The sequence below is a fragment of the Phoenix dactylifera genome, chromosome 11, assembly GCF_009389715.1.
Source record: "Phoenix dactylifera cultivar Barhee BC4 chromosome 11, palm_55x_up_171113_PBpolish2nd_filt_p, whole genome shotgun sequence".
Lineage (NCBI taxonomy): Eukaryota > Viridiplantae > Streptophyta > Magnoliopsida > Arecales > Arecaceae > Phoenix > Phoenix dactylifera.
In genome coordinates, this window is record NC_052402.1 from 27,647,467 (window position 1) to 27,666,984 (window position 19,518).

The following is a 19,518-nucleotide window of genomic DNA, read 5'->3' on the forward strand; positions in this document are numbered from 1 at the left end:
GATTGGGGTAGGAATCCTGTAGTTCTCTTCTTGATAAAAATCAAGAAAATTTACTTCTGTCCCACTAGGAGGGAATCTACCTCTAGCTTTCGTCTTAATTACTGCCCACCACAATCTTCGATTCTTCTTCTTACCTGGGTAACCAGTGTAGAACACCTGATGTGCTTGTTGAGCTAATACAAAAGGATCATTGGTTGGAAGTCTTAGTCTGTAATTGATCTCAACGAGGCCATGTTGAGGGTGCACTTTCATACCCTTATTCGTATCATACCAGTCACATTTGAATAACACTACTTTATTACCAACACCAAAATAGTCTAACTCGATGATGTCAACCAACATCCCATAATAGTCACTCTCAAAGTCATTGTAACTGCTTCTTTTAATGCACACACCACTGTTGAAAGTTCTTTTACCCTTTCCATATTCTTTGGTGTGAAATCTGTATCCATTCACAAAGTAGCCCTTATAACATTTAACTTTATTCCCAAGACCATATGATAGATCCTTTAAGCGCCCATCAACATGATTTTTATTGTCATTAACCTAGCATGATAAAAATAATATCATAAGATCATTGAAAGAAATTATATATATATATATATATATATATATATATATATATATATATATATATATATATTACACTAACTTATCCTAGTAGAATAAATCAAGAGAAAGTCTAATTTATTATTATATTTATGAATTGCGTACTCACATATGACCTAAACCAGTCGGAAACTCCATTTCACGTCGTCTTTCCAAATCTATTTGGCTTATATTTGGACAAGATTGCCGGATATAATCATCAAAATACCTACAAGACAAAAGCTATAATTAAGTAATATCATATAATTATAATTAAGTACTTGTGTAACTTACTTTCCAAAAGGTTGAACTTCCTCACAATTCAGAAGAACATATAATTCAGCAACATTATACTCCTGAGCAGTCAAATACCTTCCAAAAGGTTTTCCAAAAGGCCGACCTTGATGAGTAAAAATGGACAGACGATCCACGAGATCAAACTCTCCTTCATCATCATTACGGAGAACTTGATTTAACCTCGTTTGTATAGAAGGCTCAAAATAATACGAACAGAAAGTTGATATTTTTTCTATGATGTAAGCCTCGACAATGGAACCTTCAATCGATGCTCGATTCCTTACCTTCTGCTTTAGATCATGCATAAGCCTATAAATAAGATTAATATGTTAATTTCTCAAATTTAATGGATTTAAAGAAACTATTTAATGGATTTAGAGAAAAAGTTATGGTTACAGATTTTACCTTTCAAAGGGGTACATCCATCTGTACTGCACGGGGCCTCCGACCTTAGCTTCATAAGCTAGATGAACAGGTAAGTGCTCCATTGAATCAAAAAATGCAGGAGGGAATATCTTCTCAAGTTTACAGAGAGTAACCACAATATTTTTCTCAAGAACCTCCATATCTTGGACACGCAAAGTTGTGTTGCATAAATCTCTAAAGTAACAGCTTAATTCTGTCAATGCATCCCACACTGCAGCTGGCAATACTTCACGGAATGCAATTGGAAGTAATCTCAGCATGAAAACATGACAATCGTGACTTTTTAACCCGTAAAACTTATAATCATCCAGGTTAACACACTTCGATATGTTTGAAGCATATCCATCAGGAAGTCTTAACCCTTTCACCCACTTGCAGACCTCCATTGCCTGGTCTTTGGACAACACATAGGAAGCTGGAGGCTTAACTAGCTTTCCATTAACAAATTGAATCCTCAACTTAGGACGCTTGCAATACAACTCTAAATCTTGCCTTACTTTCACATTATCTTTAGTCTTCCCTTTTACATCCATACAAGTGTAAAATATATTGAGAAACACATTCCGAACAATATGCATGACATCTAAATTGTGTCGAATATGTAGTGTATGCCAATAGGGCAACTCCCAAAATATGCTCCTTTTCACCCAATTATGCTCTTTACCGAATCCAGGAATGGTGTGCTTAGGTGCTTTCAAACCAAATGTTATATTAGGCAAGGCAGAGACCCTATTTTTCAACTCTTCACCAGACAGTCGAGGAGGTGGGGGGTCTGTCTCTATTCTACCATTGAAGAAACCATCAACTTGGTATCTGTATGCATGGTCCATGGGCAAGAATTGACGGTGGCAGTCAAAAAAAGAAGTCTTCCCACCATGTTGTAGTGTAAAAGTTTTCGAGTTCTCCATACAATACGGGCAGGCCAACTTTCCATGTGTACTCCATCCTGAAAGCATGCCATATGCAGAAAAATCGTTGATAGTCCACAATAAAGCTGCCTTCATTTGAAAATTCTCTTTTCTAGAAATGTCATAAGTGGTGACCCCTACTTCCCACAACATTTTAAGTTCATCAATCAAAGGCCTAAGCAAAACATCGATACTTTTGCCAGGGCTCTTAGGTCCAGAAATGACTAAACTTAGGAAAATATAGGGTCGTTTCATACACATTGATGGTGGAAGATAGTAAACTGTTACAAAAACTGGCCAACAAGAATAAGGACGAACTGATTGGCTAAAAGGGTTAAATCCATCCGTACATAGCCCAAGTCTCTCATTACGAGGCTCGATAGAAAAGGATGGATGAATGCGGTCAAAGTGCTTCCAAGCCTCCCCACAAGCAGGATGCACCATCTCATCTGAATCACCTCCCTTCACATGCCATGACATATTTTCAGCCATCTTGCTTGACATAAAAAGCCTCTGAAGTCTTGGTGTTATTGGGAGATATCGCAACCTTCTATAAGGAACATCTTTTCTCCTACCACCACCATCATTTCTTTTGAGTTTATATCGAAGATGACCACAAATAGTACACTCAATCAAATTCTCAGTTTTCTTATAGAATAGCATACAATTATTCTCACAAACATCAATACTTGTATACTTCAACCCCAATTTCCGAAGCATCTTCTTTGATTGATAGAAATCAGGTGGCAGCTTCTCACTTTCGGGCAACATATTCTTCACTATTTTCATGATTCGATCATAGCAAGATATACTCATATTAAATTCAGACTTGCAATTTAATAATTGACTAATAGCAGATAACTTAGAGTGTTTTTTACACCCTTCCCACAAAGGTACTTCTGCATCTTTCAACAAAGAATAAAAATCTGCAGCATCTTTGTTTGGCTCTTCCTCATGATTAGCTTCAGGTGCACTCCCCAAATGAAGTTCCTCTTCTGGACCCATAACTTCCATCACCATGGTTCTATATTGCTCACCATGTTCATAACCAACATCCATTGATCTGGATGCTTCTGCTGCACTTGTACTTACAGGAGGAACTTCCCCAAGTAACTCCCCATGTGCAAACCATGTTGAATATCCCGGTGTAAACCCCTTTCTCAACAGATGAACATTGACCGTATCACGGTTAAGAAATTTCTGGTTGTCACATCTTATACAAGGGCATCTAATCTTATCACCATTACAATACTCTAACTGAGTAAATGCAAACTCAAGGAACCCTTTAACTCCATCACAGAACTCAGCTCTTATATAACCATTTTCACTCAGTCGGTGGTACATCCAATTACGATCAACTGACATAGTTCCTCTAAAAATCAAAAAAATAAAACAACATAAGAAAGCCTAGAAAATATTAGAGAGATGATAAAAAAAGAAAACAACATAAGAAAAACCGAACCATTAAAAACACGAAAGGCAAGATCGTAAAAAATGTAAAAGAAACAAAAACTGGTATGATATTTATGAAGATGAGAAGTTATCATAAGCATGACAAAAATAAGTCATTCAATCTTGTCCCAGCATCATTGACATTAAAAAGGCATTCAATCTTTACAAAAAGCTGAACATAAGGAATTAACCTTTACAAGTTATCTGTTCATTCATCTAATACCAGCAATATTCAAAAAGCATTTAATCTTTACAAAGACAAGGAATACAAGTCAAATCATCCAAATTTACATATGGAATACTATCTGCTTCACATAGAACAAATGTGAATATACATGATCGCCTCTGATGCTAGGAAAGCATGGTACTTCTTAGCAAGCTTTTTGACCAGCTTCTTGATTGCACACTGGAAATAAGTCACAACCATGAAGCAACACCACTTTCCACCACTTTCCATTATTCCTTGCAGATGAACAATGATTGTAAAAATGAATAACATGACGAAAAAATTAAAATCCATGAACTTTACATAATCCCAACCCATCAACCCTCAAAATTACAACAGCTTATTTTTCAACAGAGCTTATTTTAAATTTACAACAGAGCTGGCAAATAGGTTTATTTTAGACATCAAAGTTCTAAAATCCATGAGCTTAATTTAAGATTACAACATAGCTGACAGAAGAAACCATCAAAGATCTAAAATCCATGAGCTTATTTTCATATGAAATTACAACAGAGCTGGCAAATGGGTTTAAGATTTTTTTAAACAGAGCTTATTTTAGACAAGTCTCTCCACTCAAGCAAGTTGGACTGCAAATGGACAACAAGGAGAACATAAATCAAAGTAGCAATTAAAATTTTGAAAATTCTAATTCTATCAGCAGAGTAACAAATAGATGCATTTACTAACCAGAAGAACACCTACATACATACATACCAAAACCAAAAAAGAGAAGGGATGAAAAATCCCTCCTCTCGGGAAACATATGTTTAATCAACATACAAATGGCAGTGGTATCATTATTGCAGAAAGTGCGCTAAGGAAATCAGTGAATAAAATTGCAAAATTACAACATCTAGTCAGAACGTTATAGTTGCAGACTGCACTCATCCAAATATATTTAAAAGTCTTTTGAGGCTGGTGGTGGTGGCTTTCTGGTAACTGCTACTATACATGAGCTGCAAAAATGACTATTGAACCAAATTTTTAGGACCACCGATGAAAGGCTGGTAAAAGGACTAGTATAAATCATCAAAATAAGAGTTGAAAAGCTGTAAAAATCCATCCAAGTGGCGGTTTCAACTTTTAATAGATCATAGCAAAACAATAATCAGTGAAGCAGTCTAAATATATGCAAACCATTGGTAGGACTAACAAATGTGTCAGAATAAAAATGCATAATATTAAGGAGCTCCTCAAGTACAACATTATTTTTGTCTATTTTAGCAACAGTAAATTCGACACAGTGCCGGTATCATGATTTACCCAACCAAGTGATGTGTCCAAGTATCATAATAAAAGCAGCTACTCAGATATATCAAAGTTTCTTTCGTCTATTTTAGCAAAAAAAAAAAAAAAAAAATCCCTCCTCTCTTTCTCTGTCTCCCGTCTCCACCCAAAACAAAACCACTGTCCCCACTCCCCACTCTCCCACTGTTCCGAGCTCTCTCGCTGCCCCACCACCTCTCTCTCTCTCTCTCTTTCTCTCTCCGGGCTTGGGCAAAATCTACCGGGAAAGTGTGGTCAACGGGAAAGTAATGAAATGCCTCTTGTTTGGTTGGAGTTTTCAAAGGAGAGAGATGGGAAAGTTGTATTCCCATGGGAATATGATTCCCACATTTCATGGGAAAGTCTTTCCCATGAGGAACATGGGAAAGTTACTTTCCCATGAGGTGGGAATCACTCTTTTTTTATTTTTTCCCAAAAAGACCCTTCAGCATTAAAGAAGCATTAAAGAGGCATTAAAGACCTAATTTTTATTAAGGGCATAATAGAAATTATACATAACTTTCCTAGGAAAGTGGATGGTCAACCAAACATAAGCACTTTGGAAATTTGTCACTTTCCCATGGTTAACCAAACATGCCAAAAGTGCTTTCCTAGGTATCCTCTTCCTAGGAATCTGATTCCCAGGAATCATATTCCTAGAAGGGAAAATACTTCCCGCAAACCAAACGAGCCCGAAACTTCATGGTAAAGCTAAAGAAAAGAATTTGGCCGGAAAGGGACCTCTCTACGAGAGAAAGTAGGGGCATTATGAGAATTTCACACCATCTAATTAATAAAAGTCCCATCCCACCATTTCCCCTTCGAGCGAGTACCCAAGCAGCACCTGCAACATCACAGCACAGCAGCCATTCAACCCCCTCCCTCCTTTTCTCTTGCAGCCAACCAAATCCCTCCTCTATCTTTCTCCCCCAAAACAAAACTACTGTCCCCAACTTCCCAAATTGCCTCTCGGCAGGCCAGGAAACTCTCCACCTCCCTTCCATCAAGGGGGAAGACTCGTAGCCAGCTCATGTTCCCATTTTATATGGGGCCTTTGCTTTCCTTTGGTCACAGACAGAAAAGAGGCAAGGAATCTCTCTCCCTCCCTCCCTCTCCTTCGCCTCTCTCTCCCTCTCTCTCTCTCTCCCCTCTCTCTCTCCCTCTCCCCCTCTCTCTCCCTCCCTCTCTCCCTCGTTGGATTACCTTGTCGCGTGCTCGGATCAAAGCATCCAAGAAAACCAGAAAAGAAAGGAATGATGCTCAGATCTAGGGCATTAAAAGAAATCTCCTATTGTGCTGGACGAAGCAAAAGCCGGTGAAGAAACGAAATAGGAATAGATTTAAACCTATACGGAGATATCAAACAGATAAAAAAAAAACTTACAGAGATTGGAAGACGAGAAGAGGCAATCTTTGCTTCGGACGGCAGCGGGGAGGAAGAGCGGGGAATATCAGGAAGCGGTGATCTTTCTTTCCTTGGATCGGAAAATATTAAGAAGCGGTGATCTTTCCTTGGAGCGGGGAATATTAGGGCACGGGGCAGTGGGTTTTCTTTTTTTTTCTGGAGGCAAAAAGAAAAAGAAGCGGTGATCTTTCCTTGGAGCGGTGATCTTTCCTTGGAGTTGGGTTTTCTTTTTTTTTTTTTTTGGAGGCAAAAGGGTTTTTCCAACTGGGATTTGGGCTATTGAAAGGATTTGGGCGGGGCAGTGGGTTTGATTTTGGATTCCCTCTTTTTACTTTTTTTTAATTATAATTATTCAAAAATAATATTTTTTAATATTTTAGAATTAAAAATTAAATTTGGTGACGGAAATTTCTGTCAATAAACCGTCACTGTCAAAAATAATTTTTTAAAAATTTATAAACACTTGGGTTACGATTTTTGTGACGGCTAAATTTGTCACTGTTTGGTTGTAATTTTGGTTATCAGTTTTGTGACAGATACCCCGTCCCTACGGTGGTCACTAAATTTTGGCGTCCACCCTATCCGCGTATTCTGTAACCGGTCTGTCACTAATCTGTCACTAAGTTCATACTACGGTAACCAAATTTTTGTCTGTCACTAATCCGTCACAAATAGTGACTGATAACGGGCCGTCACTAGTTTTCCATCACAATACGCTTGTTTTCTGGTTGTGGGTGTCGAGTTTGGAGATTAAGGCATTTGCAAGCCTTTCCGCACCTTGACTTTGGGTACCGAGCTCTTTCCGGATGCTATCTTGCATCTTCTTTGTGTCATCCTTGACGTCGCTTATATTCCAATATTGAGCTTGAACTAAGCTCCTTACATTGTAGATTTCCTCCTTCACGTCTGCAACCATCTTGGACAAGGCTGCTAAGGAGGGAACGACGTCAGTGGAGGGATCAGTCTGGGGGCCTTAGAGCTCTCTCAGCAAGTCATCTCTCAGCTCCCTCACAATCTCCTGTCTCAACTCCCGGAGTTGTTCAGAGCTGATTCGGACTTCGAGAGGTTGCTGAGGTGGTGGAGCTGTAGATAGTCCGGCTGAAGTGGATGGGAATGAAGGACCAGAAGTGGAAGGAAAGGTGGGAAGATCTGTATAGTGCTCCTAGTCATGGTCAGGGCTAGGGGAGTGATGAGTGGTAGGGTCAGATGGTGTGGAAGTGGATGGTCTCCGTACCCAGACTCCCCCGACCTTGTGGAAACCCATACAATGGAGAGTCCCCTCATCCATGCGATCTGTAAAACACAGTGAGCGAGAGGCTTCCCCCTCAGGGATAGGGACCTCTAACTTCCTAAAGATCAGAGTGAATAGCATGTCATAAGGAAGGCTGAGCCTAGGTTTATCTAGGGGTTCACACATGTACTTGTAGATGAGCTTGGGGAAGTTGATGGGTGTGTCTTGGAGGATATGGTACATCATTGCTAGGTCTCTTTCTGAAATAAAGTCAAACCTACCCGTTTTGGGAAAGAGAGTCCTAGAAATGATACTTAGGAGAAGCCGCATCTCAGCCGAAAGCTGATTTGCGAACACCTCCTCTAGGGGGGACTGAGGTGGACTCCCTAATATGGTCGTAAGGGCCTCTGTCCTATCTGAGGGGTGTGTGGGAAAGATCCCCTCTCTGGAAAGATGGAGGACTCGAGCAATGACATCCTCGAAAATGAAAACTGGGGCACCCGCTACAATCCCCTGGATACCGCCACTACCTCGTGCGATGGTCCCATAAAACTCCCGTACTAGCCCAGGGTAAGTAGGTAGGTTAAGTGAACAAAAAAGTTCTAATCCCTGGGCCCTAAGATGATGCCCTAGGTTGAACCCTTCTCGGGAGAGGAAGTCAAAGTTGACTAGTCTACCGGTAGAGACAACTTTTCCGGCGCATGAGTGCGAGGGAACCGGCCCAGGCGGGGAAGGAACCGGAGGTGGTGGCCTCGCGGGTTCGTTTCGAGCCTTGGACCGTCGCTCGGCCCCACTCGCGGAGAAGGGTCTCTTCCGGCTTGGGACAACAACTTTTCTAGGCATTTTTAACCTGAACACGGTGGAAGGACAAGAAAAATGGAAGAAAACTCGACGGAAATGACCTAAAATGGGTCCGAGACGAGGTCGGAGACGACTCTAGGGCTTTTGAACAGTGGCGGCTGAAAATAGAAGTGAAGAGAAAAACATTCCGCTTAGGGTTAAAAGTCGGATTCCCGACCTCGAGTCGACTCCGGTAAGTCGCGAGTCGACTCTACCTCGAGTCGACTCCTAAATATGCGCGAGTCGACTCGCCCACGAGCCGACTCTAAAATCTTTTTGAGTCGACTCGAACTCTGGCACATAACCAAAAAACTTGTTATTTTCGTGCCAAAAGAGAGAGTTATGGAACTATCTAAGATTTAAGAACTGATTTGATGATCATAGATAAGAAATCCTGTGTCCAACATAAACTAATCATCAAAATCAATGAATTAGAGAAGAGTATCACTAGAATGGATCAATCACTCCTAACCCTCTTCTAAGTATACAAAATCGATCTTCACTCAAAGGTTTTGTGAAGATATCAGCAAGTTGATCATCAGTACAAACAAATTGAAGTGTCACATCACCATTCAGAACATGATCTCTTATGAAGTGATGTCTTATCTTAATATGTTTAGTTCTTGAATACTGAATTAGATTTTTAGTTAGATTAATGGCACTTGTATTATCACAGTTAATGAGAATTTTATCTTGTTTAATGCCATAATCTTCAAGTTGTTGTTTAATCTACAAGATTTGAGCACAACAACTCCCGGCAGCAACATATTTGGCTTCAGCCGTAGATAGTGCAACCGAGTTTTGTTTCTTGCTAAACCAAGAGATTAAGTTTTCTCCTAAGAATTGACATGACCCGCTGGTGCTTTTTTATCAAGTTTACAACCATCGAAGTTTGAATCAGTGTACCCTATTAAGTTTATGCTTGATTCTTTAGAGTACCATAAACCTATGTTTTTTGTTCCTATTAGATATTTAAAAGTTCTCTTAACAGCAATTAAATGTGATTCCTTAGGATTAGATTGATATCTAGCACACATGCATACACTAAACATGATATCAAGTCTACTTGCTGTAAGATATAATAAAGATCCTATCATACCTCTATACATCTTTTGATCTGCTGATTTACCTGATTCATCTTTGTCTAGTTTGCATGATGAACTCATGGGTGTGCTGATTGGCTTGTTTCCTTCCATATCAAACTTCTTAAGCATCTCCTTGATGTATTTTGCTTGACAGATGAAGATGCCTTCTTTAGATTGTTTGATTTGGAGCCCGAGGAAATAGTTCAGCTCTCCCATCATGCTCATTTCAAATTCACTCTGCATTAAGTCAGCAAATTCTTCGCAGAGGCGATTGTTTGTAGCACCGAAAATAATATCATCTACATAAATCTGTACTACTAACATATCTTTGTTTTTCTTCTTTAAAAATAGTGTTGTATCAACATTTTCTCTAGAGAATTCATGGTCTAATAGAAATTTGCTAAGTCTTTCATACCATGCTCTAGGAGCTTGTTTTAGACCATAAAGTGCTTTATTTAGTTTATAAATATGATTGGGGTATTGATGATTTTCAAAACCAGGAGGTTGTTCTACATAAACCTCCTCATTAATATACCCATTCAAAAAGGCACTTTTTACATCCATTTGAAATAGTTTGAAGTCTTTTTAGAGCATGCAAATGCTAGTAACAATCTAATTGCTTCAAGTCTAGCTACAGGAGCAAAAGTCTCATCAAAGTCTATACCTTCTTCTTGATTATATCCCTTTGCTACTAGTCTAGCCTTGTTCCTAATCACAACTCCATTTTCATCAAGTTTATTTTTGTATATCCATTTAGTTCCTATTATTGAGTATTCAGTGGGTCTTTCAACTAAGTTCCACACTTTGTTTCTAGTAAATTGGTTTAGTTCTTCTTGCATAGCATTTATCCAATTTACATCAATTTCAGCTTCTCCAATGTTTTTAGTAAGTGTGAAACAAAAGCTAGGTGATTATTTAAGTTCCTAAGAGAAGCTCTAGTTCTAATAGGTTGTGATGGATCATCTAATATTAATTCTTTAGGGTGACCGTAAGCATACCTCCAAGCCTTTGTAAGCCCATGATCATCAATTACCTCTTGGCTTGTTGAAGTTTCTCCAATTTGCTTCGGTTCATTCTCTTATAATGTCATATCATCTATCTTTTTCTCAAGTATTTCTGCATCATCATCAAGAGCTACTTTCTTGCTAGAAGAGATATCATTAGTATCATCAAAAACAACATGTTAGACTCTTCAATAACAAGGGTTCTTTTGTTAAAGACTCTATAAGCTTTACTTGATGTAGAATATCCCAAAAAGATACCTTCATCAGATTTAGAATCAAATTTACCTAAGTTATCTTTTTCATTATTATGAATGAAACACCTATACCCAAAAACATGAAAATAGTTTACTTTGGGCTTTCTATCTCTCCAAAGTTCATAAGGTGTTTTCTTTATAATTGGTCTCAATAAAACTATTTAATATATATATGACATTATGTGTTAATGGTTTCTCCCCAAAAATACTTAGGAAGGTTACTTTCACACAACATGGTTCTAGCCATTTTCTCTAGGGTTCTATTCTTTCTTTCCACAACTCCATTTTGTTGTGGTGTCCTAGGTGCAGAGAAATTATGAGTTATTTTCTTTTTACTACAGAATTCATCAAATAGATGATTTTCAAATTCCGTTCCATGATCACTCCTAATAGCTATAACTGAAGCATTTCTTGAATTAGTAACTTCCTTATGAAATTTCTTAAATACTGAAAATGCTTCATCTTTCTGAGCTAAGAACATGACCCATGTGTATCTAGAAAAATCATCTACAATGACAAGGCCATACTTGTTTCCACCAAGACTTGTGGTTCTAGTTGGTTCAAATAGATCCATGTGTAGTAGTTCAAGGGGTCTAGTAGTAGTGACACAATTTATGGATTTAAAAGAGCTCCTAAATTGTTTGCCATATTGACATGCTTCACAAATTTTATTTTTCTCAAATTTTAGTTTTGGCAAACCTATTACAGAATCTCTTTTAACTAGTTTTGATATTGTATCCATACTTGCATGACCTAACTTACGGTGCCATAACCAACTTGCATCATTAACCTTAGTATCACTAGCTACTAAGCAAGGGTTATTTTTGGCAAGATCTTCAAGATCTACTACGTACACATTGTCACGTCTTATTCCTTTGAATACTAAGCTATTGTCAATTGAGTTGGTTATGATGCATAGAGTTGGCTTAAACAGAACATCAAAACCTCTATCACATAATTGACTTACGCTAAGTAAGTTATGCTTAAGACCATCTACAAATCGTACATTATCAACAAAGGTTGAAGAGGTGATTTGTACTTTACCTATACCAACGATGTGACCTTGGTTATTGTCTCCAAATGTCACAGCACCTCCCTTTTTAGGCTCTAGGGTGAAGAATTACTCCTTGTCATCCATCATGTGTCTTGAGCAGCCACTATCCAAGTACCAACAGTTTTTGTCGACCTTGGCTGCAAGACACTCCTACACAAGGAAATCATACAATTTTAGGTACCCAAGTTTTCTTGGGTCCTTCAAGGTTAGTAACGTTGGTTCCTTTTGGAACCCAAATCTTTTTAATCTTTCTTTTAATTTCAGATTTTTTGTGGTTACAGACATTAGCTATACGTCCTACTTTACCACAATGAAAACAAGTTGCATTTTTGGTTTTACTTTCTCCAGCCTTTACAAAAAAAAATTTAAGAAATTTTTGTTTGTTGTTAGGCTTATACCCTAAGCCGGCTTTACTAAATACAACTCTTTGACTATTAAGTATCATGTCTAGTTTTTCAGAACTAAAGGTAAACTTCTCAACTATAGGTTTATACTTTTCAAGTTCTTTTGTTAAGTTTAGTTTTTCTGTTTTTAGTGAATTTAGATCTTTTGTAAAGTTATCTTTTAGAGTTCAGTTACTGTTTTTAAGTTTTGAAACTTCCTTAGTTAGTTTTTCGTTATCTTTAATTAAAGTATTAGTTTTTTGAGTTAGCAATTGGTTGCTTGTTTTAAGTCCTAAGTTTTCTTTACTAATGGAGTCCTTTTTCTTAATTAGACTATCATATTTGTGAGTGTAGGATTGATTAGTTTGCTTCAACTTTTTATTTTTAAGGTTTATTGACTTATATTCATCCATTAGTTCATTAAAAGCATCATACAATTCATCAAAGGTAAAATCTAAATACGTTTCAGATGTTACCTCATTTTCATTCGCCATAAAACAGAAGTTGGCCTTTTCCTCTTGTTCCTCATCCGATGATGATGATGATGAATCGGAATCCGTCAAAGTGGAGACAAGGACTTTCTTTTTCTTATATTTGCTGCCCTTCTTCAGCAAGGGACAGTCAACTCTGAAATGTCCCGACTTCTTGCATTCATAGCATCCGATTCCTTCATTTTCCTTTTCCTTACCTTTATCCTTGTTGTAGGAACTTGAGGGACCTCTCCTCTGATGAAAGGACTTCTTCCGGTTGATGAATTTTCTGAACTTTCGCACGAGAAAAGCCTCATCATCATCTTCCTTATTATCTTCTTCTTCGCTGCTGCTACTGCAAAATAGATCCTTGTTAGAAGAAGTAGATTTGAAGGCTATTACCTTTTTCTTATGAGAGGATTCTTCTTTGCTGTGTTGTTTCATTGTGAGCTCATGCGTCATCAGGGATCCAAGAAACTCCTCAAGTGGCAGCTTGTTCAAGTCCTTGGTGTGGAGTGATTGATTATAACCCTATTTGATTTTGATGAGCTCAAAGCATTTGAGTATATCTTATGTTATACTAATGAATTCAATCTAGTGTTTCAGCCAAATATTTGTGAATTTATGCTTAATTGTCTCTAGCTTTGGTTCAATACATTTTGGCTAAGCATGGAACTCAGTTTGAACCAAAGTCTGGAACTCGAGTCGACTCCGAAAGATTTCGAGTCGACTCCAAGTGTTTCAGACGTTCTGGCACAGGCTCGAGTCGACTCCGGCACATTACGAGTCGACTCCGATTGAGAATAGACAGCATGACAGAAAGATGAATCTCAGACCCTGTCACCGAGTCGACTCCTGAAGAATTCGAGTCGACTCCGATGCTTGCCGAGTCGACCCCCGATAGTTCCGAGTCGACTCCAAGGGGTAACAGACAGAAAGACAGAGAAGTTGTTTTGGACTCTGAGAACCGAGTCGACTCCAGAAGAACTCGAGTCGACTCCGACGGCTGGCGAGTCGACTCCTAAAGAAGCAAGAGTCGACTCTCAGAGGAATGCAAGCCTAAAAGTCAGAGAGCCAACTTCGGTGTCTGAGAGCCGAGTCGACTCCAGCAAAGTAGTCGACTCCGAGGCAGTTCAACTCCAAAGACAGAAGACCAGTTTTTCTGGCTCTGAGAGCCGAGTCGACTCCAAGAGAATCCGAGTCGACTCGAGTAAGTAAATCCGAAAGAAAGATCTTTGGATTCCTGAAGAACGAGTCGTCTCCAGAAGGGAGAGTCATCTCCGGACATTGACGAGTCGACTCCAGGTTTAGCCGAGTCGACTCCAGAACGGGACAGCACCTTATTTCAAATTTTGAACAGTGGGCGAGTCGTCTCCAGTAAAGCATGAGTCGACTCCAGCAACAGCCGAGTCGACTCCAGATCGAGCGAGTCAACTCCGATCCCAACAGACACTTTGTCAGGAGTTGCAGATTTTGCAGAACGGCTCTAAAAGTGTGTCTAACGGCTAGTTTTCGCTGGGGATTGCTTAAATAGCCAGAGTGAACAGTAATAGAGTAAGAAAGAGAGACTCCATTCAAAGCAAAAGGGATTTCCACCTACCAAAGCCTGTCCAGAGTTAATACAAGAAAAAGAAGGAAGAAGTGCATTGAAGTCCATTCTCCAAACATCTTCCTCACATTCAAGGCTCTCCTCTGACATCAGATCACCAGTGCATTCAAAGAGGAGACTCAGAGTTCGAGAAGCCCCTTCTTGCTCTTCTAAAATCTGTTTGAGGGCTTCTAACTCTACATTATTTATATTGTTCATATGTGCTTGTTAAGAAGCTTTTTCTGTACTCTTTACAAACTGTTTTCTTGTTACTTGATTCAATCAGGGGATTGAATCAAGATGGTAGAGGTTAGTTGGTGAGCCGAGGTTAAAACCAATGGTGTAAGGGTTCGATTGTGATTCCGGAAAAACAATCGGGTGGTTCTAGTCGGCGAGCCTGTGAAAACCGACCGAGTTCGTTGTGATCTCGTAAAACAACAAGTTGGGTTGTGAGCTTGTAAAACAACCGGCTGTAATCCGAGGGATTATAGTGAACTCCCAAGTGAAGCTTGGGGAGTGGACGTAGGAGCAAGGGTTAGCTCCGAACCACTATAAAATCACTTGTGTTTGTGATTGTTTTATTGTCTCTCCTATTCCCCTCATCCACTGCATATAGTAAACTAATTAATCCACTTACAATAAAGTTTAATTAGTTACTCATTAAGTTTTTTAATTTGCAACTATTACTTAAAACCCAATTCACCCCCCCTCTTGGGTTGTCTTCTTGGGCAACAAGTGGTATCAGAGCCGGAACTCTTCTACCAAAAGAGTAAAAGATCAAAATGACAACCCCATTTGGATCTTCTCATATTGAGGGGCAATCCACCCATAGACCTCCATTCTTCAATAGAACCGACTACTCCTATTGGAAGGCTAGGATGAGGATATTTATCCAAGCTCAAGACTATGAGATTTGGACCACCATACTTAATTGTTGCCCAAGGTGACAAGCCAAGAGGGGGGGTGAATTGGTTTCTTCTAAATTTTGATGCTTTAAACGTTTTCTTAATTAAGTGCGGTGGATGCTTTCTTAAGCTATTTGAGTGAGTTAAACTAACGCAAGAGTAGAAGATGATGCAAGAGTAAATGAAAACACAAGCACAACACAAACACAACAATATATAGTGGTTCGGTGCTCTCCTTAGCACTTACGTCCACTCCCCAAGCGTCCCCTTGGGAATTCACTATAATCTCGCGGATTACAGTTGGATTGTTTTCCGGGCTCACAATCCAAAAACCTTTGTTGGTTTTACGGGCTCACCAACGAACCTATACACTTTGGTTTTCCGGGTTCACCAAAAACCTTTGTTGGTTTTGCGGGCTCACCAACTAACATTTGTTGGTTTTGCGGGCTCACCAACTAACCTTTACACTTTGGTTTTCCGGGTTCACCAAAAACCTTTGTTGGTTTTGCAGGCTCACCAACGAACCTTTACAAAGTGTTTAATAAACAAAAGGAAAGATTCAAACTCCTAAATGAGCATATGAAACAATATAAGCTACAAGGAAGAGTTAGAAAGTATTTATCGCTTTGAAGTCGCTTTGCTCTTCTTTGTCAAGGATGCTTCACTCTTTAAGGGGGGATGGAGCTCTTGATGCCTCTTTGAATCTGCTCAATCCCTTTCTTTGATTCTTGAATGAAGCTCTTGATGAAGAAGATTAGGGCACTTTTGTATTCTTGGGTACTCTTTGATATTCCACTCAAAAGTTGTTCTCTCTGATGAATAGTGTCCCTTTAAATAGCTTCCCACCTTCTTAGGACAAGTCCCAATGATTAGATTTGAAAAACTAGCCGTTACTCACCTTGGGAAGGACAAAAAGTACAGTTGCAGAACTAGCCGTTACTGTTCAGCCCGTGTTTGGGTCGGCTCAACCTGTCCTTGGGTCGACCCAACTTTGCCTTGGGTCGACTCAAACATTTATTGGGTCGACCCTCTCAGAAACCACAGAAACTTCAATTTCAGCCTTCCTTCCCATGGGTCGACCCAACCATTCTTTGGGTCGACTCAAAGTCCACTTGGGTCGACTCAACTTCTTCTTGGGTCGACCCTCTCAGTAATTCCAGAGAACCATTTTCTGTCTGTCTTTCTGTCTTGCCTTTGGGTCGACCCTCTCAGGGTTTGGGTCGACTCAAGCTTGGGTCGACTCAACCACTGTTTGGGTCGACCCTCTCAGTAAATCCAGAGAGCATTCTTCAGTTGTGTTTTTGAGATTCTTCAAGGTTGGGTCGACTCATGCTTACCTTGGGTCGACCCAACTCACTGTTCATTTGTGCCATTTTTGCAGGAGTGTGCCAAATGATTTCTTGATGTGCCGGGGTCGACCCAATCAACCTTTGGGTCGACTCAATCCACACTTTGCTGCATTCTCAAGGTTAGATTCATTCAAATGAATAAGGTCATGTATCTATTTTCAATTAACCAAATATACTGAGAGTAATGAACTTATAAATGAAGTATCAATTTAACTTATAGCATACTCTAGATAATTGCTTGTTAATCATCAAAATAACACTATCATCCTCAATCTCCCCCTTTTTGATGATTACAAAATAAAGAGTATAAGTCTATTGATACTTGTCTTTAAAATCAGTTTATAAAAGGGATTAAATTGCTGAATTTCAGCTTTTCATATATACTTGTGAAATCTCCCCCTATATCATTCAAATGTTGCCAATTTGACTTTTTGAATTGCTCCCCCTTTCATTTATAATTCATTAGCAATGAAACTTCAAAAATTTGAGATAAACTCTGAGTTTCAGGTTATGTATCGGGGTGCGAGAGGTGCGTGCCAAATTCTGAATTTATATGTGCCAAATTCTGAACGTTGATGGAAATTTTTGATTTAGTCAATTTCATTGTTACAAATTGCTCCCCCTTAGATGTATAAGCTTTCTTATATGATTTTCAATTTGTTTGCCCATTTATTTCTCTTTTCTTTACATAACTTTTATCTTTATTTCTCCCCTTTTTGTTATATATCTTTACTTCTCCCAAAATTAATACTCTTTCTTTACTTCTTAAATAAAATACTCTTTCTTAAATTGAATACTCTTTCTTTTCTTAATACTCTTTCTTTCCTTAAATACTCTTTCTTTTCTTAAATACTCTTTCTTTTCTTAAATACTCTTTCTTTTCTTCTCCCCCTTTTTGTTATCATCAAAAATATATATATGGGAAAAGATGCAATAAATAATAAACTTCAAACTTCATTGATCAAAATAGGAACATTTTCATACATTCATGTCAAAAACAAAGACAGATACAATGTTCCTTAATCAAGATTTAAAGATACATAAGATAAAAACAAGATACATAGGAGAAAAGCAAGATACATGTGAGAACTAGATATCTAGCCTAGGCTCTAAACATAGACGCTAAGATCAGCCTAGGGGGAATCTAATGGCTGGGATCTAGTCCTCATCCTCCTAGCATACGTGGCGAGGGGAGGTCGAGCCTGGTGAGACTGTGTCTGGCGTGGAGCATGACGAGCGGGATGACTCTGTGCCGATATCTCTGACTCAGCAGCCTGTGGCACAGATGGTCCATGTGTGTCTCTCTCTCCGGAGTGCTCCTATCTGCTGCCTCAGATCACTGATCTCAGCAGACATGACATCCAACCGGGCGTCCAATCGGCTCGTGAGCCCGTCAGTAATAGTCCTCGCCTGAGCTGTCATGAGCTCTGTCATCCTGCTCCAGAAGTCATCCGTATCTGTCGGAGGAGCGGATGACGATGGTCCAGCCTCTGAGGGTGCAGTAGGATGATCCATAGGCTCCTCATCCTCATCCTCTGGTGCCTCTCCCTCTGGTGCCTCACCCTGAATGCCTGCACCGGTGTGAATCCACTGCCCGTTCACTTTCGCATATCCCATGCGTATGAGTGTCCGTGCAGTGTACGTGTCCGTGTGATGCAGACTCTTGGATGCCTCCTCCTCAAGAGGTAAACCATGCTGACGGAAGATCAATGTAAGTATCATACCATAAGGTAGTGATACCCTGTTGCTGCACATCACCTTCCTCATCTGCCTTAATATCATAGCCGGAAGATTTAGAGGAGTCCCCCGAATCATACACTCCATAACTGCTAGATCTCGCTCTGAGATGAGATCAAATCTCCCGGTCTTCGGAAATAAAATGCTATTTATCATATTGAGCAATAACCTCATCTCAGCGGAAAGAGAACTAGCTATTACCTTCTGAGAAAAATCGAAGTTCTCGTTTTCCATGATCAATTGCAGAGCTCTCATTTTGTCTTCTGGCCTCTCCGGAGTGGCTCCTATGCAGGGTAGGTGTAGTAACTCACTCAAGCTCTCCTCGGATACACGGATCCGAACCCCTCGAACTTCCGACACAAGCCCTCCCATACCAGTCTTGAGGAAGGCATAGAACTCTTGTACCAACCCGGGGTAGATGACCACATCTAGGGAGCAAAGATACTCCCAACCTTGTCTTTGGATCCATTCCCAAATCCGAAACCCTTCTTGATTGAAAAACTCCGAATGGATCCTTCTTCCGGTAGTAACCGGCCTCCCCGCAAATCTTGCAAGGATCACTGAGGGGGAAGGAGGAGGAGGGACCTCCGCACGTGCCTCACGTCTTGGAGACACGGGAGAAGGCTCGGTAGGGTGCCTTTCCTCTTGTTGGACCCGGGTCACTCTTCCGGATCTCTTGGCTACGGCTCGTTTGGGTCCCATTTCTCCAAGATCCTTAGGAAATCTACTGTTTGGAGGAGTTTAGTGGAGATTGGAGAGTGGGGGCTAGTCTTTTCGGAAGAAGACAAAGGGCAAACAGTGCCCTAGATGTGCTCTCGGGCCTCCTTTTAACAGTGGGGTCCCGACGTTGGGTCGACTCAAGATTTTTCTTGGGTCGACTCAACGTTGGGTCGACCCATGTTCTGGGTTGGGTCGACCCAAGTGCAGAAATTTTCTTTTCTCTTCCTTTTTGCTTCTAAAAAGTTTTTCTTGCTTCCAATCCTTATAAACTCTTTATGGAACAATGATACATGAGTAAGAAATCTATAGATAACAAATTTGACTCATGTT

General features: G+C 39.7%; 1 protein-coding gene and 1 long non-coding RNA gene across 2 annotated transcripts; both read right to left on the reverse strand.

Moving 5' to 3' along the window:
- Window positions 1-1,485: 1,485 nt before the first annotated feature.
- LOC120112570 lies at window positions 1,486-3,584 on the reverse strand. The gene is made up of 2 exons (XM_039132153.1): window positions 1,633-3,584; window positions 1,486-1,537 (listed from the first exon to the last, which is right to left on the reverse strand). The coding sequence occupies exons 1-2, from the start codon at window positions 3,582-3,584 to the stop codon at window positions 1,486-1,488; spliced, it is 2,004 nt and encodes a 667-aa protein (XP_038988081.1).
- Window positions 3,585-3,844: 260 nt separating this feature from the next.
- LOC120112488 lies at window positions 3,845-6,795 on the reverse strand. Its single transcript, XR_005514142.1, has 2 exons — window positions 6,548-6,795; window positions 3,845-4,133 (listed from the first exon to the last, which is right to left on the reverse strand). It is a non-coding gene; the product is annotated as an uncharacterized LOC120112488 (long non-coding RNA).
- Between the last annotated feature and the right edge of the window lie 12,723 nt (window positions 6,796-19,518).

Coding starts and splice junctions, on each gene's coding strand:
- LOC120112570 (XM_039132153.1), bottom strand. CDS start 3,584: ATGTCAGTTGATCGTAATTGGATGTACCACCGACTGAGTGAAAATGGT. Junction 1,538..1,632: donor TATGCTTCAAACATATCGAA/GTGTGTTAACCT, acceptor CATTCCGTGAAG/TATTGCCAGCTGCAGTGTGG.